Source organism: Typopeltis vanoorti, chromosome 18 (assembly GCF_054136105.1).
Source record: "Typopeltis vanoorti isolate ZY-2024b chromosome 18, IOZ_Tvanoo_1.0, whole genome shotgun sequence".
Classification (NCBI taxonomy): domain Eukaryota; kingdom Metazoa; phylum Arthropoda; class Arachnida; order Uropygi; family Thelyphonidae; genus Typopeltis; species Typopeltis vanoorti.
The window spans coordinates 14,175,979-14,201,876 of NC_143566.1; the positions used below are offsets into that span (position 1 = coordinate 14,175,979).

General features: G+C 33.7%; 2 protein-coding genes across 6 annotated transcripts in view; one reads left to right on the forward strand and one right to left on the reverse strand.

Annotated features, from left to right (window-relative positions):
* LOC150096500 (RNA binding protein fox-1 homolog 3-like) overlaps positions 1-25,898 on the forward strand; it is a 247,540-nt gene that overhangs the window by 177,271 nt on the left and 44,371 nt on the right. For all 4 annotated transcript variants that reach the window (XM_090408155.1, XM_090408157.1, XM_090408156.1 and 1 more), the window contains one exon: positions 12,972-13,026. In XM_090408155.1, the coding sequence (XP_090264281.1) occupies positions 12,972-13,026 (55 nt within the window). The remainder of the gene's footprint in view (positions 1-12,971; positions 13,027-25,898) is intronic.
* The window catches only part of LOC150096501 (centromere protein X-like), a 199,876-nt gene continuing 196,145 nt past the window's right edge, over positions 22,168-25,898 (reverse strand). For both annotated transcript variants that reach the window (XR_016549801.1, XM_090408163.1), the window contains one exon: positions 22,168-22,310. Coding sequence is in view for 1 of the 2 variants with exons in the window: in XM_090408163.1 (XP_090264289.1) it covers positions 22,299-22,310 (12 nt within the window). In the remaining variant the exon portion in view is untranslated. The remainder of the gene's footprint in view (positions 22,311-25,898) is intronic.

The following is a 25,898-nucleotide window of genomic DNA, read 5'->3' on the forward strand; positions in this document are numbered from 1 at the left end:
GATTTTTCACAAGAAATAATTGGAGTTGCCTGCCCCCCTTATTTTCATAATACCCATTTATCCAAACAAAATCAGATTTCTCTTTTATGATTCACTCATACCTTCAGCCTTTCATGGCACAACTCAGTCATAGTTCCTGCAGTGCTTGGCATACTTTTTACAACCACTCATCATCATCTTCAGCCTTTTTCTGCCCATGGCTGGATGAAGGCTTCCCCAAAAGTCCTCATTCAGTCCTATCTTGAGCTTTTCTATGCCACTGAATTCCAGTTTTTGCTTTTAAGGCAGATTGCAATATTTCCTTTGAGTGCTTCATAGTGTTTTCCAAAGGCTATCCAACCAAGTTGAATTTTACTTGTAATTTCTTCTTCACAGCCTCCCTCTACTGTGATCTTTTGTCCTAGGTAAACACAGGAGGTTATTATAACAGTACAAATGGTGTTCCATTTGTACTGGCTTTTTGGTGATGTATTATCATTATTTTTGTTTGTGTGTAAACCTTTTTTTTTTTTTACTTTCTGCATTCAGTTCATTGATCATTTGTTGAAGATCTGCAGAGTTTTCTAAGAGAATAATGTCATTAGCAAATCTCTGGTTATTTATCTTTCCCATTTACTATAATTCCTCTGTTTTTTCGAATCCAGATTTTTAAAAGTTTCATTTACAGATGCTTTAAAGTTTAGCTGAAACGGAATCTCTTTGTGTAACTCCCTTTTTAATAAGAAATTTCATATTTGTTTCTGATTTGATAGATGCAGTTGAATTCATATATATATATATATGACTAAGTATATATATATATATTTTTTTTGTTGTTGTTGTTAATTCCTTGAATTTTAGGGCTTCTAAAGCAGCTAATATTGAATCAAATGTCTTATCAAAATCAGTAAATGCCAGACTTTTGGTGTTCATTTGTCTTATTATATGTATATATCAGCACCACTGATCATATATATATATATATATATATATATATATATATGATCAGTAGTATTGGTTTGTTCTAAAGGTTGGCAAAAATCTAGTTTGTTTTGTATTCTTTTGCTAATGATTTTTATAAAAAGTTTATATATTGTTGAAAATAGGCTGATAAAGCAGTAATTTTTAACTTGTTCTCTATCTCTCTTTTCAAAAACTATAATAAGGATAGCATTATTCCAACTCTTTAGTATTTTTTCCTGTCTTAGTCAGTATAAATTTTACTTACTATAGTCCTGGCTGGTTCACTACGTACTTTTTACAACTTCTGTTGGTAACTCATCTTCACCTGGTGTCTTTCCATTACTCATGCTACCCATTGCATACTGAACTTCTTTTAAAATATAAGGTCATATTACTTCCTCTTCTATTTGGGATATTACATTTTTGTTTTCATATTAGTCTTGAGAATCATATACTCCATTTTCATCTTTAAGGATTATTATTTATTATGACATATAGACACCTCTCTTCCCACTCCTTTTAGACTCATATTAGTTTCTGTTGTAATTCTGATTTTTCTTGTTCTGAAGTTTTCTAATTTCTTTTGATATTTTTCTTATTGTTTTAGCTCTGAGAATTCTTTTCTACTTATCTTGTCTAGATCTTTTTTCATTTCTGTTCTCTTTCTGAGAAGGTTTAAGGTTTCTTCTTTTAACGATTTAGTACAACCACTAAAACTGTAGAAACTCAAATCCACCCAACCATGGAATACTGGTGTGGTACACCCAAAACCTCTCTAGGATTGCTTGCTTGGTGCTCTTTAGAAGAATCAACCTGATCAATTGATGATCCCCTCCCCATACACACACACAGATCGACTCCAGTTCTTCTCTTTCTCAGACATTTAGTTTCTGCCTTATGCCTCTTCTACAGGTACTTTTTTTGGCTTTGCTCTGCTGTTTTTCCTCCACTTCCTCTTGCTAGAACAAGAGCAGCTGCTGATCAACATCCATTTACTCTTCAGTTCTAAACTTAATGAATTAATTTATCTTCCTCCTCTTTCATTCCATCTACCTCTGTTCTTTGGAATAGCCATTCTCCCTCTGTCTTTCTCAAAGATTGCAACCTTAAGTTGTTCAAAAACACATTAACAAATTCCTTCTTATCCCCTTGACCATATATAACACAGATGCACATTCATTTATGTGCATTTGTTATTTGAAAGAAAATAAATTTGATGACCATTTCAGTTGCATGGATAAATTTATTTCCTCTCTCCAGCATGATAAGAGACCTTGCGATTAACAGCCATAGTGTATTGTTCTCTCGTGACCTTAGCTGTAATTTCATCCATTCCCAGTTGGCATGTCAAAATCTGCAATACATTATAATTTCTTCTTTGCAAATCATTGTCATTAAGTGAACAGGTGAACAAGTGAACTTATTTTATGCAATGCTCAATTTTTCAAAATAGTTTTCTCTTAAATAAAAATGTGATCATTTTTACATGAGAGAAAAGTTGAGAGCACTTTGTTTATATAACAGTAAGATTTCTGTTTGCTTTCTTCAAAATGTAAGTACACACAGGAATACTTAACATGTGAAAGAAGACAAATATAATCATTAAATATTCAAATATTGACACAAACAAGAGTATACCGGGTGATTATAAAATAACGTGAAGTGTTCAGAGCCCTCTAGCAAGTAATGTATTGGACAAAACACACCAATATTCGGTAGACTTACACGGTTTAACATGGGGATTCGATTTAACGAGAAAAAAAAATAGTACCAAAAGTCGCCAACAGGGGAAATTGGGCACTGCCAAATTAATTTTAGTAGGTGTGACTAATGAATGACTAAATGGCAAATGAGAGACAGCACACATCAATTTCATGATGTTTATTGTTAATTACAAATGACCACCATTCTGATGTTCCAGGAACTGCATACGGTGCACGACATTTTCCACAGTGGCTCGCAACATATCGGAATTGATTTGTCTCACGTGTAACATTATTCGATCTTTCAAAGTTGGAATATCAAGTACATGTCCTTGATACACAATGCTTTTAAGAAATCCCCACAGCCAAAAGTCACAAGGATTGAGATCAGGCGATCTCGGTCGCCATGCCGTGGGAAATGCATGACTAATGATTCTTCTGTCAGAGAAATGTTGTCGCAAAACACGCTGTACCTGAAGTTCGATGTGGGGGTGGCGCACCATCCTGCATGAAGATGGTCGAATTGAGACATCCTCTTTGCTACAGTTGTGGAACCACAAAGTTCTGTAACATATTGGCATACCTGTTAGCACTGACGGAACAGGTCACTGGTCCATTTTGGCGATTTTCCTCGTAAAAGTATGGACCGATGATAAAAGATGCCGTAAATCCACACTACACTGTGACTTTGGGCAAGTGGATAGGCATCTGCAGATACACGTACGGATTAGTTGCAGCCCAAATACGACAGTTGGGTGTGTTAATATCACCGTTCAAATAAAAGTGCGCTTCGCCACTCCATAAAATCTGCCACGCCCATGCATCATCCACTTCCATGCGCGCTAAGAATCTCAAAGATAAGTCGATTCATGTGGTTGCATCCAGGGCGCAATTCTTGAACATGACTGATTTTATAGGGGTAAAACTTCAACATCTGATGTAGGATTTTCCACACTGTTGTGTATGCAATATCCATTTGCCGGGATATTGCTCGTGCACTGCTGGTACCCTGCACATTCGTCATCTCCTGTTCCACAATAGCAGTTGCAACTTGTTCAACTTGTTGGTGATTGATTGGTTTGCATCTCCTACCTACCTGCACTGCTAGAGTTCCAGTAGTTTCAAATTGCCGAATCAGTTTTTGTAAGTTTGTTACGCTAATTGGCCCTTTTCGTAAATTTTTCATACACCGAAAATCACGAAGACAAGCACTGGCATTATTGTTCCGCTGATAATAGAGTTTGACTAACAAAGCACGCTAAGAGGCATTGAAAAGCAGTTTGTCTACGAATGATAAGAAATCTCACAGGCTTTCCTTTTATTGCATGATTGCTCACAAGAAACGCGATAATGCAAATTAATGCATTTTACTTGGTAAACAGTGCCAAAATACTTTTTTTTTTTCGTTAAATCGAATCCCCATGTTCCACTGTGTAAGTCTACCGAATATTGGTGTGTTTCGTCCAATACATTACTCGCTAGAGGGCTCTGAACACTTGATGTTATTTTATAATCACCCAGTATATCAATACTTGAGGTAGAAACAGCTATCCAAAACTTGGAATGTTAAAAGGCATCTGGAGTAGATGATATGTGACCAGAAATGCTCAAATATAGAATATCAAAGTTTTGCATTGTCTATGCTGCATACTTCCAAGGGCCTGATCAGAAGGTCGAATTCCAGATGATTGGAGTAGAGCTCATAGATTCCATCTATTAAAAAAAAAAGTGAATAAAGCTATATCTAAGAATTGCAGAGGAATTTCTCTGCTAAGTGTTCCAGATAAGATTTATATTTGAAAAGAGCCTCAGAAAAATTGTGAAAGAGAAACTTGGAGAAGAATAAGCTAGGTTCAGGCCTTATAGTGGTTGTCAAGATAAGATTTTTTTCTTTATGACAGACAGTTGAGAAATCATGGAAATATACGTAAGTTTTGTAGACTGGAAAAGGCATATAACAAGATGCCCAGGAGAAAAGTTTTTCAAAACATTTTTCATGTTTTTCAATTATATGACTTACATGGAACATTATACAGAGCAATACATCATATACACACACACACACACACACACACACACACATATACATATATATTTAAGTTGTAAGTCAGCAATTAGAATTGAACGAAATACGGGAAGATGGTTTAATATCAAATCAGGAATAAGACAAGAATGCACATTATCCTCCCTTTTATGTATCAGTCATATCAACTTAGCTATTTACCATTATGCAGATGATATTGTACTCCCAAATACATCCAGTGCAAGTCTCCAGGATTCTCTGACTAAATTGAATAACAGCTGTAACAAATTTGGGATGAAAATCAGTAATAAAAAGTCCAAACTGCGAAAATAGGCAGGAGCATGGAAAACCTATAGAGCAAGTAAAATATTTCAGCTATTTAGGCACAGTTTTTAGTGAAGATGGCAAACTAAATATGGAAATAGATAACAGAATAAAATCTATAATTCAAAGCTGGTATGGTTGGTGAGCCAATGGAATAATTTTTTTGGGAATATTAGAGAAATTGGCCAAAGCACTAAATCAGTAAATCGGGCATATACAAGACAGTGTTCTAATTAGGTTTAAGTTATAAATCTGGGAGTTAGTTTAGAAATAGAACAGTCATATATGATTAGAGATCACAGACATAAGAGTTCTGAGAAAAAGTAGTTGCCTGAACAGATAGCACCATTGAGAGAATCATATTAAAAATGACGAAATGAAAATTAGAAAGGAACTTGATGCTCACATTCAGGAATGTGTGAGCAGGCTAATCCAAGGCGGTATAATTACTTAACACTTAAGCAGAATGGGGGAAGAAAGGTTAGTGAAAAACATTGATATCAAGGTGACAGAAAAATTATCCAGAGGAAGACCAAGATCTAGGTAGATTGATTCCATCAGAAGGACCTTTGAAGACCATTAGATATGTCAGTATTGGAGTGCTGACAAGTAATAGACTAATTTGAAGGAAATTTGTTGAGAGGAATTAATAATAATGTAAACTTAAGTGCTGTCAATGTAGCCTTAACACTCTTTTTGAGGATACATATCAGGAAATTAATGATGGTGATGATGAATTTGCCAGCTTTCATGTTATAAATTAGCATTTTGCTGCAGATTGCATTCAAAGAAATTAGGGTATATGATTCATGGATCTGAAATAATACATGAATAGTGACAAATAGGATGATTTAGTTGCCTTATAGTTTCTAAAGCAGGGAAGAGTGGAAATCCACTGTCTCCATCTGAAAATAGGCTTCAGAGTAATCCATGGAAACAAGTTTTCCCCCTCATGTGTGATATGAAATTTGAATTGAAACCTTCCAAGTGAAAAGTGCATCTCATATCAAATGAAACATGTAAGCATTAAATGATTTCCTCAGTCATTGTAAGGTATGAAAAACCTTATATTATGTTTGCTATTATTACTAATCATGCAGATATTTAAAATAAGTCTGTGCAGATGTTTCTCAGAAACTGTTAGTGGAAAAAATTGCATTTCAAGAGTCAGTTTTGATAGTAAATGATTTAGTTATCAGTCATGGTTACAGTGTGATGACAGCACTAAAGTTGTGTGTTTCGTATGTTGCATGTGCTTAAATAGCTCAACACCACCAGGTTGTTGTTCAAGTCACCAGACCATTACAGAACAGTTGTGTGCATGATGTTTTCTTTTCATAGACTTGTCAGTTTAAGGAATTTATAAGTTCTTCAAAGAACTTATAAAATTGGCCTCATGGCCCAGACACATTAGACTCCTTCCTCAGTCATCTCAATAGTCTACATCCAAGAATCCAGTTCACTATGGAAAAGGAAAAGAACAATTGTTTGCCCTTCCTAGACACCTTAGTCACATGCCTGCCTAATGATACACTTACCTTCACCATATACAGAAAACCCACACACACAGGCAGATACATTCACAAACTCTCCCACCACCACCCCTCTCAACAATATGGCATTATTAAAACTCTTACCAAGAGAGCCCACAATCTTTGTTCCAGTGGAACCGCCCTCACTAATGAGCTTAACCACATACACAGCACTTTCCTTTCCAATGGCTACAGCGATCACAGTATCAAAAAAATAATCAACTCCTCCCCCATTCCCCTTCCTTCTCGTCAACAAGATTTTAAAAATGCCATCACCATACCCTACATCCGTGGCACATCTGAAAAAATAGCCAAGATACTAAAACAATACAATCTACACACAGCATATAAGCCCCACCGCAAACTGGCTACCCTTATCCGTTCCACGAAAGATCAGCTCCCTCCTCTCTCTCTGCCTGGAGTTTACAAAGTACCCTGTTCCTGTAAGCTGGCGTACTTTGGACAGACAGGCAGATCAGCATCCATCCGTCTAGAGGAACACAAGTCTTACATCTTCAAACACAACTATGGCCATTCAGGCTTGGCTGACCATGTTTTGGACACCACCCACAGAGTATCATGGAAGAAAACCACCATGGTCCACCACAGCAAATTCAAGAAAGAGAGACTTTTCTTAGAAGCAGCAGCAGCTCTCAAAAACCAACCAAATCTCAATAAATATGGGTGCATTAAGCTTCCGAAGATTTGGGAAACACTCATCACCAGAGTTCCCACCTTACATTCCAGGCCACCTACGACTGCCCTTAGAGGGCGCTCTACCTAGATAGGACTTTAGTGTCACCCACGTGGTTGGGCTTAGTATTGTTTGTTATTTGTGCATATGTTACATTAATTTTTTTGTAATCCCCGTAGATGTCCTAGTGACTAGGACGAAATATAGGAAGTATTAAAGTCTATTTTAATTCTTTTTGAGTGTTGTTAAAAAATCCATTAAGCCTCCAACATGATTAGTATAATAAGTTATGGATTAGATAATCTGGAAACCCTACTCTAGAGACCAAACATGGAACTTTCCAAACTACTTAATTCCTCCAGTAAATAAGATGGTGGTCTCACATCAGGCAGTGAAATTTCTCTGTCATGTAAAGACATTTGCAAACATCTATGCCTGTACTGGAATTCAAACTCACAACCTATCTGTTCAGCTTGTATTTGTTGATTTCAACAGTTTGTAAAGCTCTTCAAATGTGATTGTTTCCAGGCAAAATGTATCATACTAAATTTAAAACATAAGTGCAATTAGAGCATTGAGAAGTATTGCAGAGTGGAGCATTGCTTGAAAGTACTAAAGCAAAGAATTTATCTAGATATGGCAACTTTGTATCACGTCTTTGGAAGCATATGTGCTTTACTCTGGAAAAAAAAAGACTTGCATTACTATACTATTTAGCTGATGACAAATTCTCATGCACTTAACAATGCATGTGCTTTTTGAAACTAAGTGAATATTGTGATATAGGTGGCTTAGTGAATTAGCAGTTTTTTTTTTAAACTCTAAACACCATTAAAGAGGTCTTGCATCAATACGGTCATTGGTGCTTGATTTTCTATGCACCACACCAATCCTGTATCCAAAAGCAAAACATGATTTAAAAAAGTCATTTTATGTCAATTCCTTGGGAGTGGCTACCTTATTCACAGAGTCTGACATCACTGGCTATGGGAATGCTTACAGTTTCCATTTATTCAATAAGATGCAGAAAGGAAGGTACCATGGATCTGATGAATAATGGATATTGCATTGTAAAAATATGTGATCATGAGAAGTGAATTGTTTTGGTTCCTCCCAGTTATAACAGCTTCCTTAGATTGGTCAGTATCAGCATTGCTTTTTGAATTGAAAGACATGAGTTCAAATTTTATCTAGAAGAACTTGTACATGGTTCTTTCAATTAAAGGTGAGTTATTTGGTTCCTATAGGTGGCAGGGTTTTTCTTCACAGAAATCATGTTTTTTTCCTCTCTCAAAACAAATAAACTAAATAGGAGAATACATACACTTAACATAATATGCTGCCATCCAAAGCCTTAGCTACTTCAGTTATAATTCCAAATCACACAACATTCTTCCAGTACATTTGTGGTTACCATATTGCCAACTGAAGCTTTAGTAATGTACATAAATGGATTTTGTAATAGTATATGAAAATAACATTTCACAATGAATATATATATATATATATATATATATATATATATATATACAGTGGAAATTTAAGGAATCACATGCATATATGCATGTGATTCCTTAAATTCCCTAAAAGAAGATAAAAGTGCTGGCTTCAGTCACCATGCTTTTGCTCTTCACTGCAGTTATAGATAGCATGGTTTCTGTCTCTGACCTCAAAGTAATCTTGGTGCATTACTGCTACCTCCAAAGTATTCAAATCCCCCATAGGTTCCTAAACAACTCTGTATGATTTTAACTTTCTTTATATATGTCTTTAGTTTATGAAGGGAAAACTGGAGTACCAAGTTAAAAACCTCACAAAATAGTCAAGATCAGCCAACCCACTGAATAAATTGAAAACCTGGAAAAAACACCTAAAAGGTTGGACAATGTTTGAACACCTTTCAATTATGTGATATTTACCAATGGATCTGGGATATAATTATTAAATAATTTAAAAAAAAAAAAAAACAGTAGTTGCATTAGTGACTTAAATTCATCCATAATCTGATATTGTGTACCATAATATCAGATTATGGATGGATAATTATTTTGAATTGTAGCCTCAAGATCAGAGAAAATGATATAGCAAAGAAAATGCGAAGAATTTTCTTCTTTATAGTTTTATATTCTCATTCTAAATTTTACTTTTATTGAAAAAACATTCAAAAACTTAGTTGATTTAATTGATTACTATGGCCAAGATTTGCAGATTTTCAACTTTCTTCAGTCATATTGTACATTCACTTACCTATGCTATCACCATTTCTCAGTTATCTTTGTCTTTACTCAAGATAAAAGCATAGAAGGAAAAACTCAATTAAAATGCTATCACCATTTCTCAGTTATCTTTGTCTTTACTCAAGATAAAAGCATAGAAGGAAAAACTCGATTAAAATTACTCAAATGGAACACATATGTAAATTTCTTTAATTCAGAGCAGAATTTTCAGCCAAGTTTTTTCTGCTCTGAATTAAAAATATACACATACATATATAAGCATACCTTTAACTTGTCTTTATCTTCCATGTTAAAGTACACTATGTTGCACTGCTGTGTAGCACTTTTTGATACTAAATTTTCATTGAATGTCAGTTAATATTGAGAAATTGGAGTTGACTTGATTATTTAATCTAGTAACTTTTCTCAAATCTGTAACTTCACTGTAACTATAAATTTTACAGTTACAGTAAAAAAACTTGACTAAATCTTTAACTTTTCTCAAAGCTTCTTACTCATTTTTTTTAAATTCATTTTTATAGTTATATTCTGAACACAGGAATTTTTGATTATTTTAACAGGATGCTTTTCTCTAACAAGTTCTTATATTTAGCTAGCTATATTCTGCTTTGTTTAAATTTCTTTTGCTTGGTATCTAATAACCATTAATTATTCAGATATTATTATAGTTGTGATATAATCCTTATAGTAAATACCACATTGCCAGACTTCTGGAAAAAATTGCATCACACTATGTATTAAAATGTAATTTTATATGAGCAAAGCTGAATATAATTTATCATTGACTTGATTTTTGACAGAATTAACATACCATAACAGGACAAAATGAACCATGAATTTATTAAATTTTATGATATTTTAGCTGGATTTTAAACTAGCATTCTTGAAGCACCCAACAGAAACACAAAGCTATGTTTTTTAAAATGAACATTTACAAATCCTACATCATTGTGTAATAACTTGAGAAGTGATTGTTTCTGATCTACAGCTGATGTTTTCACTTATGATTAAATAATACTATCTCATAAAAGCAATGATATAAAGATTCTGAAAATTTTGGCCATTTTTACTTGAGTGACAAAAAAAATAGGGGTTATTGTTTTTGGATTTATCTGCATAGTAAATAAGTTATAATAAGCTATTTTGAGTTATCTGAATATACCTTATGAAATATTATTATTATTATGATTATATTTTTATTAGAGTAAAACATTATGGTAAGTTAGGGTAAACTGGACAGAGTATAAAATACCTCATTTTATGTGTAATCAATCAAGTTTTGTTTTTAGTTTATTTCATTGTTCAGGTTTATTATTTATTTTTGTCTCTCATCTGTGTTATCAAGTAATTTTAAGTACAGTGTGATATATAAATATTATGAATCAGGCATTTAAGAATTTTTTGAAAGCTTTTTTTTTAGGGTTGCAAAATATTTCATAGAAACAATATTGCATATATAGAAGCTGTTCTCCTTTCCCCTGTCAGGTGTATTATTTTTGCATAATTAATAGTGACTTATAATAACTTATGTTAAAAAAAATTGCATAGTTAAAGCAAATGAATATTTAATTACATATAAACTACACCATTTATTATGGAGGAAATATAAAACATCCCAGGCATTTTATGCAATCTAGTTAGCATGAACCTTGTATTTTGGTCTGTATTTGAAAAGTCCTAATTATATTTTACTTGTTTGTAGCTTTTCATTTTGTTTAGTGCAGTCATAATAATTAACAGATTGGTTTAATGAATAGTCCATAGAATCTATTTTATATTAACATATTTGGTTTGCCATAGTATTCAGCACTGGAATCAAGCATGCTCACAGTCAGATTATTGGTACTTTGATATATAATTCTACTTGCAATGTTATGTGCTAAATCTGCTTAGGCATTAATATTGTATATATTGTCTCATTATCTTGTGTACACTCAAAAAATGGTGAATAATTTTTATATTTTCTGTTCACATGTCTGTTTGTTCATTCTTTGATATATTTGCTTAGGTTACTTTGCAGTGAAATTGCAGTTCTTACTTTGTTTGCATGATTTGCTGCAGCCAATTTTTAGATGACTGACTTGAGTGCTGCTTAACATTGTCATTTCATGATTTGTTGCAGTAGGAAATAAAATTTTGCTTGCATGCATAGAATGAAGTGAACTCTGATAGATGTGAGTTACTTCCTACATGTCACACCCAGACCCTATTCTTTTTATAAAGTATAATTTTGTATATTTTTGCTCATTGTCTTAAATAATATTCATTGGGTCTTCACAATATGTGTGTGTAAACTGAGTCACACATAGACAATTTTCTTTTTTTCTTTGTTATGCATATAAGTTGCAACACATCTTAATTTTCTTTATCGTACATTGAAATGATTAAGATAGTGTGGTATTAAATATTTTTCCATTATACATGTTGAAGTATTTAATATATATATATATTTAATTTTTTTAATTTTTTATTTTGTTCTTCTGATTTGTTTGGTCTTGTATGATATCCAAGTTTATCAAAGAATGCAGTTTTCATTGTTAAGGAACAAAAAATAAATTTATCTTGGTTTTGATTCAGAAACAAGCTATGTTTGGGAGGCAATGAAGATTTGCAAGTCATTTCCTGCTGATGATTCACCTGGATCCAAAGCAGACAGTTTGCCTGGATCTAAACCAGATGGTTTGCATAGGCTTCCATATCAGCTCTCCCTCCAAAATTAATCATTATCTAACAATGAACATTAAGACTAAACTTAATATTTAATGTTATGAATAATAATATTACTGAGCTTTAGAATTATATAAAAACTTAACACAAATATAATTTTTTTTGTAATTTACGTTAATAATTATTAATTCAGTACTGTAAATTTCATTTATATCCTAAAATGAATAGTTTTTGTATAATTCATATATTTTTCTGTGTAATTAAAAAAAAAAAAAAACTAGGAAATTTAGATAGTTTATAGTTTACAGTAAAAAAACAACTTATTAAATGTAGCAGTAGCTTTTTTTCTAGATTAAAAAAAATTCTTATGTGTCTTTGTGCATATCAAATAGCAGTGCATAATTGATTAAATCTGCTTATAATTGAATAGAATTTTGCGATTTAATTTTTGAGCATAAATATCTTGATTTAATAGTATAGTAAAAAATAATATATGTTTAATAAAGGAGCATTTTAAGTTAACATGAATTAAATGAAATCAGTCTAATTATATTTGTGTTTATTTAACTCTGAATTTTCAGTTTGTACATGATTATTATTATTTTTAAGTTGTGTATTTTTATTATTATTTTTTTAATCAGACTTTTGATTAATACTGGAAATGCTGCAAAAGTAAAAATAAAATAAAATAAATATGAAAAAAATTCTTTACGTTAATATACACATTAGTAGAAAATTTCTTACTTTCATTATTTCAAAATTTATTATCCTAAAAAGAAGCGGCAGCATTTGCAGTATTATAAAATTCAGAACACTTCTGATAATAAATTATATTACTACACCATGTAGGTAAATAATGCAACAGCAAGGGTGCAAACCAAAAAAACTCCTACCATACCAAATGGTAAGTCAGTTGTAATTCTGAATAACTTATAATTTTATATATCTGACTAATAATTATATTTGTTTCACTGTATAATGAAGAGATCTCACATCACTGTCATTTGTGTGTGGTGGGGGGGGGGGGGGGGGGGCTATGATAGCCCAGCACAGTCATGTATGTTTTGCAATAATAACATAACCAAGTGTATGTAACATGATGCAGAGTGCTGTTGCATAACCCTGGATAAGAATTTGTCTATAGGGACAGATGGAATATCAGCTTGTTTGCTAAAGGAACATTCAGTCGAATTGGCTACACCTTTCACATGCTTCTATAACTTGAGTCTCAGGTCAGGAATGGAAGGAATGTATGATAGTACCATTGTATAAGGGTGGTGCAGAAACTGATGTGTCTAACTATTGACCTATCAGTATCTCTCGTGTAGTGGTGAAGATTTTGGAGAAATTGGTAAGAATTCGTATACAGAAATAGGTAGACAAACATGCTATACCCTGTAAGGAACAGCATGGGTTTACTAAAGGAAGGTCATGTTACAGCAATTTGCTCATATTTATAACAATGTTATGGCCGAGTTGGATAAAGGGAATGGATACACTATGATAATGTTGGATTTTTCCAAGGCATTTGATAGGATACCACACGAAAGGCTATTGCATAAACTGTGGAATTGGAATATAAACTCTTGACCTGGATCAAGGGATGGTTGACAGATAGATATCAAAAAGTGGTATATAGTGGATGTGAATCGGCCAGATTTAAGGTGACCAATGGTGTGTCTCAGGATTCAGTTCTTGGGCCATTATTGTTCAATCTATACATTAATGACATCAGGAAGGATCTAACATCAGATGTGCAATTGTTTGCTGATGATTGCAAGATAGGCAGGGCAATCAGGGATGCTACTGATATTCAGCAATTACAAAATTATTTGAATAGACTGGAAATTTGGACAAACGAAAATGGCAATCAATTTAATGTTAGTAAGTGTAAAGTTATGCACTTTGGCATGATTAGAGTTCCAGCTGCATATTATATTAGTGGGGTTATGCTACAAGAAGAGGCAAGGGATCTTGGCATATTGTTGGATAGGAATTTAAAGTTCAAAGGTTTGCATAGCAAAAGTTGCAAATACAACTCAGAGGATAATTGCAATGCTGAAGCCACCCATGACATGTAAGGATAAGGAAGTCATTTTGTCTCTTTATAAGGCTTTGATAAGATCACACCTTGATTATTGTGCACAGATTTGGTCTCCCATGTTCCAAGAGGATAAAGAAACTGCGGAAAGGGTGCAGAGAAGAGTTACAAAGATTATATCCCGATTATGGGATTTAGATTATCAGGATGGATTGCGAGTATGTGGATTGCAGACTCTAGTTAGTAGGAAAAAGAGGGGGTGATATGATAGCCTATAAACTTTTGAATGCATGTTATAGGATTTTAACTGATGAAAATTTTCGTTATATGGAAGGTTGGAGAGAACATTGGGGCATCCTTGAAAGTTAAATTTTATTTGCAGTCAAGAAAGGGGTAAGAGCTAGATTTTTCTCCCAGAGAGCAGTGGATGAGTGGAATAATTTGTCCTTAAGGGTAGCAATTTCATCTAGTGTGAATGAATTTAAGAGAGAAGGTATGATAGCTGGTTTGGATGATTTATAGCCTCCCTCGATGAGTCCTTGACTCCCTGGAGATCTCAGATAATAATAAGCACCGATGCCATATTTTCACATAGTAGTAGTATGCAGTTTTATTGTGAACCCTTTCTCCAACTCAGAAGTTAATTTTAGCTAATTTTTTTCCATATTTAATTTCCTTTCTTTACAAGAAGTACCTGAAATAAATAAAATAGCTGCAATAAAAAAACTGTTATCAGACTTACTATATATCCACAACCATGCCATGAAACTGATAATAATGAAATAAAAGGATATCTGTCCTTTTCTCTCATATATCGGCTTCATTACAAGCAGTTCGCAAACATTCTCAAGAATTACAAAGTCAGAACAATATTCACACCTCTGACTAAACTATGATCCTTTGCTTCATTCAGTGAAAACCCGCAGCCTATAACCACATATTTACTGCCTTTGATGTGACTGCAGTCCTGTATTCTGGAGGAGAAATGCATAGGCCTATATATGGAACAATGTGTCAATGACATCACATATGGGAGATTGCCTGATATGAAATAAAGTGGGACACATTACAGATCTTAAACTTGATTATCACATAGAATTCACATAAATTATGCTTAATCCCAAACCATCTGAATATAAATCTTAGCTACATCTTATCAGATTATTATTTGACTATGATTCAGTGTGGTATAGTACATGTGGTAAACAATGCCACATGTACATTCCACATTGCCAACAGGTACAGAGTAATTTCGAAAATTTGCAGTATTTTGAGTACTGACAGTTGTTTTGTCTTTGTTTCTCTGAATCATTTTCTTCTCTATTTGCACCCAATGAAGTTTTTGTTTGGGGGTGGGGAGTGGAAATAGCCATGCCATTAAATTAATATGAATAGTTAATTCTGTTTTGCATCAACAAGTTTGTGTGTGTGGTAATTAAAAAGTAGTAGTAGTAACAGAACAGGATTTGTTTCTATGTAGCATTTTGGTACTTTTTCATTTGACACTGCTGAATACATGTAACACAATGTGTTAAACACAATTTTTACTCTGGGATCTAGTCTTATTCTCCCATGTGGATTTCTGCAGATTTACCCAATATAAAAAACATTACGGAATAATGCATTTTAATGATACTAGAACAGGAAACTGGAAATATGCAGTTGTTTGCAGATGATGCAGAATTGAGAAGAACTATGGGGACTAGAGAGTGTTGTGGCCTTATAGGAGGATCTGAATAGATTGTGTGAGTGAGCTGTCAGTTCAGTCAATAACTTAACATGTATAAAACCAACAGTAATAACGTTAATGAATTAAAGATACAAATATTTCGTACTGAAAGTAACAGTACATCATCAGTGTAGAACAAACAGTTAAAGGAATGGAATACAAAGTACAGAGCAGTCGGTGGGTTACCAATTAAAATTGTTGCCGCGTGCCAGAAAATTAATATAAATTATTATTAAATAATTCTTAAAAACTATTTCATTGATGGCGTGTGATTTTTGTGTAAGAGTGTTGACCTCCTGCAGTTTTAATTGGTAATCCACCGACTGTTCTGTACTTTGTATTCCATTCCTTTAACTGTTTGTTCTACACTGACGATGTACTGTTACTTTCAGTATGAAATATTTCTACCTTTAATTCATTAAAGTTATTACTGTTGGTTTTATACATCATCATCAAATTCCTGCCATGTACCCTCAAGGGCTGTACAGGATATGATAGTACTACATGAAAAAAAATTACATCATTATTAATTTCCTATCTACAATTTTCCTCCAAATCAGTCTGTTACTTGTCAAGACTCCAACATTATCAGATCTTATATTTCTATCATCTAAGGCACTTTGCACCGTATCAATCCACCTATATCTTGGTCTTCCTCTGGGTCGTTTTCCTGCCAACCTGGCAGAGAACACTTGTTTTGCTAATCTTTCTTCTCCCATTCTGTTTAAGTGACCATACCACCTGAGATTAGCTCTGCTAACGCATTCCTGGATGCTGACAATGTCAAGTTCTTTCCTAATATCCTCGTTTTTAATATGATATTGCCATTGATGCCATCTGTTCACGCCTATAATCTTTCTCAGGACTGTCATATCTGTGGTCTCTAGTCTTTGGTCAAGTGTTTTACTTCTGACCCAGCTCTCAGATCCATAAGTTAAAACTGGTTTGAACACTGTCTTGTGTACAGCTAATTTAGTGTTCCGACTAATTTCTCTCTTATTCCATATGAATTTATTCAATTGACTTCCCACCATACCAGCTTTGCTGATTCTGTTGTCTATTTCTATATTTAATTTACCATCGTCAGTAAAAATCGTGCCTAAATAGCTGAAATGTTTTACTTGTTCCACAGGTTCTCCGTTCACAATGCAGTTGACATTTTCAATGATTCTGCCTATTTTCATTGTCTTTGTCTTTTTATTGCTGACCTTCATACCATATCTATTACAACAGTTATTCAATTTAGTCAGAGAATCTTGCAGACTTGTAGCGGATTTATTTAGAAGTATAACATGATCTGCATAAAGCAAAGAGCTGACATTAATATCTCCAATTTTGATTTCATGTTTATCACTTTCCTTCATAATGTGATCCATATGGATAATGAATAACAGAGGGGATAATGTACGTCCTTGTCTCACACCAGATTTAACATTAAACCATCTTCCTGTACTTCCTTCAATTCTAACTGCTGACTTACTACTCAAATAAAGACTAAGTATTGCTTGATATAATGCCCCATTGACACCATATAACTGCATCGTATTGAATAGCTTCTCTCTTGGCACCTTGTCATATGCCTTTTCCAAATCGACAAAACTTAAATACAGATCTTTGTTATATTCCCATGCTTTCTCGACTATTTGTCATAAAGTGAAGATGTGATCCTGACAGCCTCTATTTGACCTGAATCCAGCTTGTTCTTCACCCAGCTTTTCTTCCACAATTCTTCTCAACCGTTTCTCAAATATACTTGCATAGATCTTGCCAGGAACACTCAGTATGGAAATACCTCTGTAATTCTCACATTCAGTTTTATTTCCCTTTTTATATATGGGTACTATGAGAGCTCTACTCCAATCATCGGGAATTCGTCCCTCTGTCCAGGCTTTCTGAACTATGCGGTGCAGCCACTGTAAGACTTTTATACCACCAGGCTTCAGCATTTCTGGTCGAATATCATCTACTCCTGCTGCCTTTCCACATTTCAAGCCTTTGATGGCTTTTTCTACTTCAAGTATGGATATGTATTCCTGACTGCATGCCTGGTCAGTGTTTTTTACCACTGTGCTGTCATCACTGCTTGTTTCATTTAGCAGTTTTTCAAAGTAATTACTCCATACTTCAAGGATATCTTTTTCTCCCATTTTCATTTCACCTTTATCATCTCTAACTCCTTTTACAGCACTCTTTCCTCCATTCCTAAGCTTCTTCAACAACCTCAAGAATATTTTGCCACCTTCTTGATATTTATTTTCTATATTCTTACCAAAGTCCTCCCATGACTTTTGTTTAGCTAGTTTTATAAAGGTTTAGCATTCTTGCATTTGTCTCTGTATTCTTTAAGAGCACAAGCTGACTTATTTGCCAGGAACTTTTGATATGCTTTCTTCTTTTCCTTCACTGCCTCTTTAACTTCCTGTGTCCACCAGGGAGATCTGATTTTTTTATCCTTGCAGACAACCTCATCACATGCCTGTCTGGTAGAATCAATGTTTTCTTCAGAGTTTGCCACTGAATCTCCAAGGTTTGATTCCTGTTCTCAAACTCTTTCATTTTTTCTTCAATAATCTTTGTGTATTTTAGTCTACAGTTCACATCTGAGAGCTGCTCAACTTTTATTCGCTTTAAAACTTTCTTACATGTTATTCTTTTCAATATGAAATTCAATTTTATTCTGCTCAAGACTAAATAGTGATCACTTCCAATTTCAAATCCTCTGTACACTCTGATGTACAAAGGATTTGATAGTTGATAGTGATATTTTCTCAGGGAGAAAATATCACTATCAACAATAACATAGTCGATGAGACTTTTCTTATTCCTAGCCTCTTCTCTCCATGTGAATTTGTGCACATTTTTATGTTGGAACATGGTGTTAGTAATAGCCAGTCCATGTCCTGAGCAGAAATCCAACAGATATTTGCCATTATTATTAGCTTTGCTCTTTTCTCCAAATTTTCCCAAAATATTTTTGTATGTCTCACAATCATTTCCTACTCTGCTATTTAGATCCTCAACAAGGACCAACTTTTCATTTTTCATTGTGTCAGTTGCTTTTTCTAAAGCCTCAAAAAATTCCTCCACTTCTACCTTAGTAGAACCTTCTCTGGGACCATAGGCACAAATAAGTCTCATTGTCCAGTTCCCCATTCTCATATTTGCCCACATTACTCTACTTGAGACTGACTGCCATTCAAGAAGATTAGCCTGATATTTTGTGTTGAATACTATGGCTACTCCTTCTTTTCCTTGATTGTCATTGCCTGAATATAACATTTTGTATTTATTGCTCAGAAAGATCTTGCCAGTTTTGGTCTTTTTTGTTTCAGTCACCCCTATTACATCGATCTGGTACTTATCTAATTTCTCAGCTAGCTCCATTTCTTTGCCAATCAAGCTTCTTACGTTGATAGTACCGATCTTTAACTCTTGTGATGTTGAGTAGGGGTTTGTTTTCAGATTTGTTCCAGTAGCTGACTTTTCGCTGTTCGCCCTGGTTCCCTGGCGAAAACAACGGGGGCCTTGTTTAACCGGGCGACGTCCCAGCTGGCATGAAATTTTGTCATGTTGTGCCATCATTTTTTATTTTGGTTTAACCAATAAGAATACAGTTTGGTCGGCTAAATCCCAAATTGCCAGCCCATCCTCGTTCATTCACTATCCAAGTAGATACCCAACAGGGTGCACCACGAGAAGGTGATGATTGGACATTAGGTCAGACGCCCTGTTCGGTTCTCTGCATTCCTTTAAAGGCTATGTGGAGGTCTCCTCTCAGTTATACAGCTTTGACCCTTAAGCACCCCTTTGGTTTTATACATGTTAAGTTATTAATTTTAATTATGCTACAGGTACCTCTAAAGATTAGACTGTCAGTTCAGTGATGCAAAGTGTAAAGTATTAAAATTTGGTAAGCAAGGATGGGATGTAGAGTATATAATTAATAGGGAAATTTTAAAAGAGATGGAGAAATGAGAAATCTGGAAGTGGTGGACAGAGACTTGAAGATTATGGGTCACATTGCTAAAATTATGATATGAGGATATACAATGAATCGTGTAAATAATAAGGGCCACTTTAATATGTAGAAGCAAAGAGATTGTGGTTCCGTAGTATTAGGTCTTGATCAGATACATATGGACTACTGTACACAGAGCTGGTCACCTGGTTTTCAAGGAGATATCTTAGAGAGTCTACAGAAGATTCACTAAGTCTTTAGAATCTAGGATATTAAGATAGACTGGGAGAATGCAATTTGCAGAGACTTGTGAATTAAAGTAGAGGGAGAGGGATATGATTAAAACATATAAGTTGATGATGGGTTGTTACAAATTAATGTGGAGGAAATTTTTTGCAGAATAGAGAGGCAGAGGTAGAACAAGAGGCCTTCCCTAGAAGCTGCATAAGGAAGATATGAGCAAAGGAATGAAGAGCGAGTTCTTCACATGAAAAGAGTATTGAATACAATCCATTGCTTGAGAGTGTGGAAACTGCTTGGATTTAAGGCATGGTTTAATGGGTTTTTTGTGTAAGAGTGTTGACCTCCTGCAATGAGTCTTTTGATTGCTTGGAAGGCCGAAAATAATAAAACTCACAGATGAGATAAAAGTGACAGTTAAATTTTAGTGGGTGGCAGCAGCATTGCAATTTTTGTACATATAGTGTTGTGTAGAATTCAGTTTTCTTGAGAACTGTATGTACAAAAATGACAGTGTTGCTGCTATCTATAGAATGGTGATTGTCTCTTACTACTGATGATATATACATACACAGAAAAAAGTGCAGTTTGAAGGGAACTGTAAAGCTCCACTAGTGAACAAGTACATGAGAAACTTTAATCAATATTTAGTTTTTGAAGTATTGGTGTATGTATCTAGTGCACTGGCATGTAGAGAGAAGAGTATAGAATTACTCTTCTCTCTACATGCATGTATCCATCTTAAACTCATTAACTGAAAAGAAAATGTTATTTTAAAAAAACCCTTAGAATTGCATGCTATTTGAGGGTCTACTATATATTCTGATAGATAATTCCATGAGAAATATTTTATATAAACAGACATGATAATTTTCCTGAAATTTATTGCCTGAAAGTTAAAATATGTTGGTCCCATTTTTTTTTTTTTTTTTTTATATATACTATACTATCTTACTGAAAATTTCAGTAATTAGTCTTTTAACTTTTTTCTTCTGCAGCTTCTCCCACTTAACTGTTGATAATGAGTCTCCTCCACACCTTCCTGTCTTGGGCTGTCAGCACATCCAAGTTCTTCATCCTCAAGTCCTCTTTTACCAGCTCCCTCCACTCTTCTTTGGCTGCCCACGCTTCCACCTTCCTTGCACATCCATCTGCATGACCCTTCTTCCCACATATTTGTCCTCCCTCCTCATCACATGACCAAACCATCTCAACCTTGCCTCCTGTATTTTCGCTCCTAAGTTCGTAACTTTCACTGTTCCCCTGACATAGTCATTTCTCAGACGAACCTTTCTGGTCACACCGCACATCCACCTAAGCATTCTCATCGCTGCTACTTCCATCCTGCTGATGTTATTTTTCCTCAGGGCCACAGTTTCTATAGCATAGGTCATAGCTGGCCTCACTACTGTCTTATAGATTTTGCCTTTCAGATTGATCAGCACCTTCTTATCGCATAACACTCCAGCCATCTCCCTCCAGTTCCTCCAACCCGCTTGTATCCTGCATCCCACTTCCTTCTCAGCTCCTCCATCTTCTTCCACTGTTGAACTTAAGTATCTAAAGTCTCTCACCTTCCTGATGACATTTCCTTTCAGCTCCAGATCTGTCTCCTGTCCACTGCCCACTGTGCAACATGTATACTCTGTCTTACTTCTACTCAGTCTCATACGTCTCTCTTCCAGTACTTTTTCTCCATCTTTCCAGTTTAGTTCCTGCTTCTTCTCTTGAATCTGCGTCTTTTAATTAGTCTTTTAACAGTAGTGTGAAATATGATTTTTTTTTTTTTTTTTTTTTTTTTTTTTTTTTTTTTTTTTTTTTAAACTAAACACACCTCCACAGTCTAATGCAGTACTGTCCAACTGGCTGCCCACAGAACAAAATTTTGCATCCCACAAATGAATAAACCAAATTTCATTTCTAATATATCTTCCCTGTTTGCTAGTAAAACCTGTGATCCCTAAGTTATACCAACCAACAGTGTATAATTATAAGCAAATATACTTTAATGAATAAGTTTTAAAAGAGGTATACCGTGAGTAGACATATCAATACAAAATTAATAACGGAAAAAAACTCACGTACAAAGATTATTTAATAGTATAATTTTCGCCTGTGTGTCACAGGCATCATTAAGCTCAAAATAAACAATAACTGACAATTCCAAAAGGCGCCACCTAAGTAGCTGGTGTAAGATAACTGAAAAGGTCAATAACTTTCCTAAAAATAAAAAAAATAAATAAATAAATTTTTTTTTAAAAATAATAAATAAATAAATAAATAAATAAAAATCAATACAATAAAAAGTTAGGAAAAATTTGCTGATTTGTAAAGTATTATCTCCCATAAAGGGGATAGGCGTAAGCCGTCGGATCTGTTTAAGTTAGGAGAATGAAGTAGAGTTTCACATGTTTCTTTATAAAGGCGTTCTATGAGAAACTGACTTTTGTGAAGAATTCTTGTCTTTCTCCAATGAACTCTATGTCTAGTGAAGATGGTATGTTCTGCAAGTTCAGACTTTTCAGGTTTAAACCTGAAAAGTCTGGACTTGCAGAACAAAATGAAATGCAACGTTTATATAAATAAAGTTATATTTGCATTAATAAATTTATTGACAAGTGTTTGTGGTGGGATAAAATTCCAGTTAGTCTAAATTTCTTCAAAATACATAAAAACTTGTACTCCCTCCTCCCCCAAACAAACAAACATGAATGTCTATCTTAGAATAAAAAAAAGTATCGAGAATCAAAATTGTGAATTTCAAGAAAGATTGGAGAGTGAATATGTGTTTACCTTGTTTAAAGGAAAAGAGTTTGATTTGATTTGTTGTAGCAATGAATATAAGCTTAAGAGATGTGTATACTTCTTTATGTAAAACAAAGTATTTCAGTTACACAAGACAATGCAGGATCACTTTAGTAAAGAATTTGAAATGTCAAATAGAAGAAAAGAAAACAAATAAAATAGAAGAAAATAAAACGAATATATTTACATCTATAACTAGGGTGAGAAAACCATTTTCTGATGAAATTTGATTAAAACTGCTATTGACATTTCTTTGTGCTTTAGCCATGCCATTAGCATACCATGTCTTCAACAAAGCTTTAGTGAAGATGAAATAACTAAAAAGTTTAAAAGTATTTCACTTTCACATCAAACTGTAAATGGTGATTCAGGGCTGCTCTTATTTTTCTGTAATTAGATGAGTATTATGTGTCTGATGCCAGTCAAATGCTGATATTTATTATAACAGTAGATAACAACATTAATTGTTATCTACTGTAGGATAACATTATAGGAGCTTTGAAAATTGGCATCATTACATGGAACTTATAATGGAGGAAACATTTATAGCTCATTTAAATCTGCTATAACAGAATATGGTGGTTTTTACAAATGCTCTCTCATTGTACCTGACCAATCTAAAATATAACTAGTAAAAATATTGGACATTATTCCAATATTGGAAAATACTGGGTGGTTTGCTTGAAAAGAGATGGTATTACATCTCAAATCTTGCATTGCATTGTATATCAACAAGCATTACTTGCTTGTCGATATACAATTCTTTGCTGACTATAATACAATGGACAAGGTAATGAAAATTATGAATTTAATTAGAAGCGGAAACCATGCCATTATGCATTGAAATTAAAAACATTTTTAGATGAACTTGATGCCAGATATGGTGATTTGCTTTTACTCAGTTGAATATGCTTGTTGGGTGCTGGAAAATGTTTAGTGAGATTTTTCAAACTTCAGAAAGAACTTTGTATCTTGATTGGCAGAAATAAAATGTTATACTGAGTTATAACTCAGTATAACATTTATTACATCATAAGAACATCAGCCCAACGGCCAAGACAACCCAATATAGCCTGCTAGGGGGGCACCATTAGGACTTTAGGAACAAGAGTAGTTTCTTATCTTCTGCCTCATTTGCTTTTTGTAGTTCCTGCATGCACATGTCATATTTGTATGTTCCCATGAAGATGGCAATGTGACATTGCCTAAATATAGGAAGTATTCATTAAAGTTTCTTTTAATTAATATTCCAGTATACGTTGCAAATTCCTTAAATAATTTAATAGTCATGTGTTACCAACATATAAGCCTTTCTACAAGAAGTTATACTGAGTTAACTAAAAGTCTCAGTGATGTTGCTTACTGGCTTTCCTAACTAATATTACACACCATTTGAATGCATTAAATATTGCTCTTCAAGAGAAAAATCAAAATAGATACATAATCAAGCTGGTTTTCTTTGCATGTTCTTATTGTTAAAATGAAATCTAGAAAGAAACAGTCTGGCTGGCTTTGAATCCTGCTAGGAACTTTTTTGATGAAATGATAATCCTTGGTGAAACTATAGATTTTAAAGTATTTGTTCCTCGGCTAAACACTTATTAAGAATTTATTACAGGTATAAACACTTTGATGAACTCACACCAGTCCTGTTTGGCCATCCATTGAATGTTAACATCAAAAGTACAAACCCCATTTATGAAATGGATCATGTTTATTTGAGGAGATGAATTTACTGGAGCTCATTCAGAGCCTACAGAAATTAAGCCAAACATAAGAGATTTGTAATTAAAAATTATTTCATTGTTTAAGTACTTAAATCACTTCAATGTTTTAAATGTTTTTTCAAACTTCAGAAAGAACTTTTGTTTGATAACTTAAATGTGTGAGAAGGTATTTTTTTACATGAAATACAAAGTCCAGAATCTAGGAACAGTATGAATTACTCCTGAACATTTACTTGGACAGTGATAACATTGACGTGGACATGCAACAACATTTAGTGGAGTTTAATCATCCATGGTTTTTTTTTTTTGTTGTTTGTTTGTTTTTTCAAATTTTAAATTTCAGTTTACTCTGATTAAAAGAGCTTCAAGGTTTAATAAATTATGCTGAGCATCTTTATATTTACATCATCTTATATATATTTCAAAAATTAAATAAATGAAAATTGCATCCCGCCAACTAACTCTTTGAAAAATGTTGACTTGCTGCTCTACAGATGTTGGACAACACTGATCTAGTGGGAGATAGGGAAGGTCAAGAGATTGTGCAGTTTTGTATATTTTTCAAATCAGTTTTTGAAGTCATTGTCAAATGAATTCTGAACAGTTATATAGATGGGTGCATTTTATTTTGCACACTTCATTGCTTTTTTTAATCCCTTAGTAATTTTGCAATTTATTGACTTAAACTAACACCATAAGTCAAGAAAATGCTAGAGCCAATATAAAGAATATTGAATAACAATGCACAAATAATACACAATACACAAAAATAGCATAGGAAATATATTGGATTTCCAACCTGCAAAGTAACTACAAGTTTTGGCATTATTGACATTAAACCATAATGTTATAAAGAAGAAGATGCTGAAGAGATGTGCATGGTGAATGAACACAGGAAGGAAACATTATATATTGAAATTGCCAGCATTATTATAACAAAATGTTAGTTGTGATAATAATGTTGATAGCTTCAATATTTGATATGATTTATTCCTTTTTTTTTTAATTTACTAATGTTGTATTATTATTATATGATAAGTCTCATTGGAAGTTCCACAGAGTGATCAGTGGTGCTGCATCGGTATTTTTTTTTTTATTTAAAAATATATAAGTAATTTTTTTATTAAATAAAAAATATTCTATGTTGTCCAGTCTACTGCCACTCGCCACAGGTGAGTGGGCTAACATATTTGTCAAGCTCTACATATAAGTGATAAAAAGTTATGAAGAAATTTATTGTTGAAGGAACTATGGCTTTTACACATCTTTACTTATT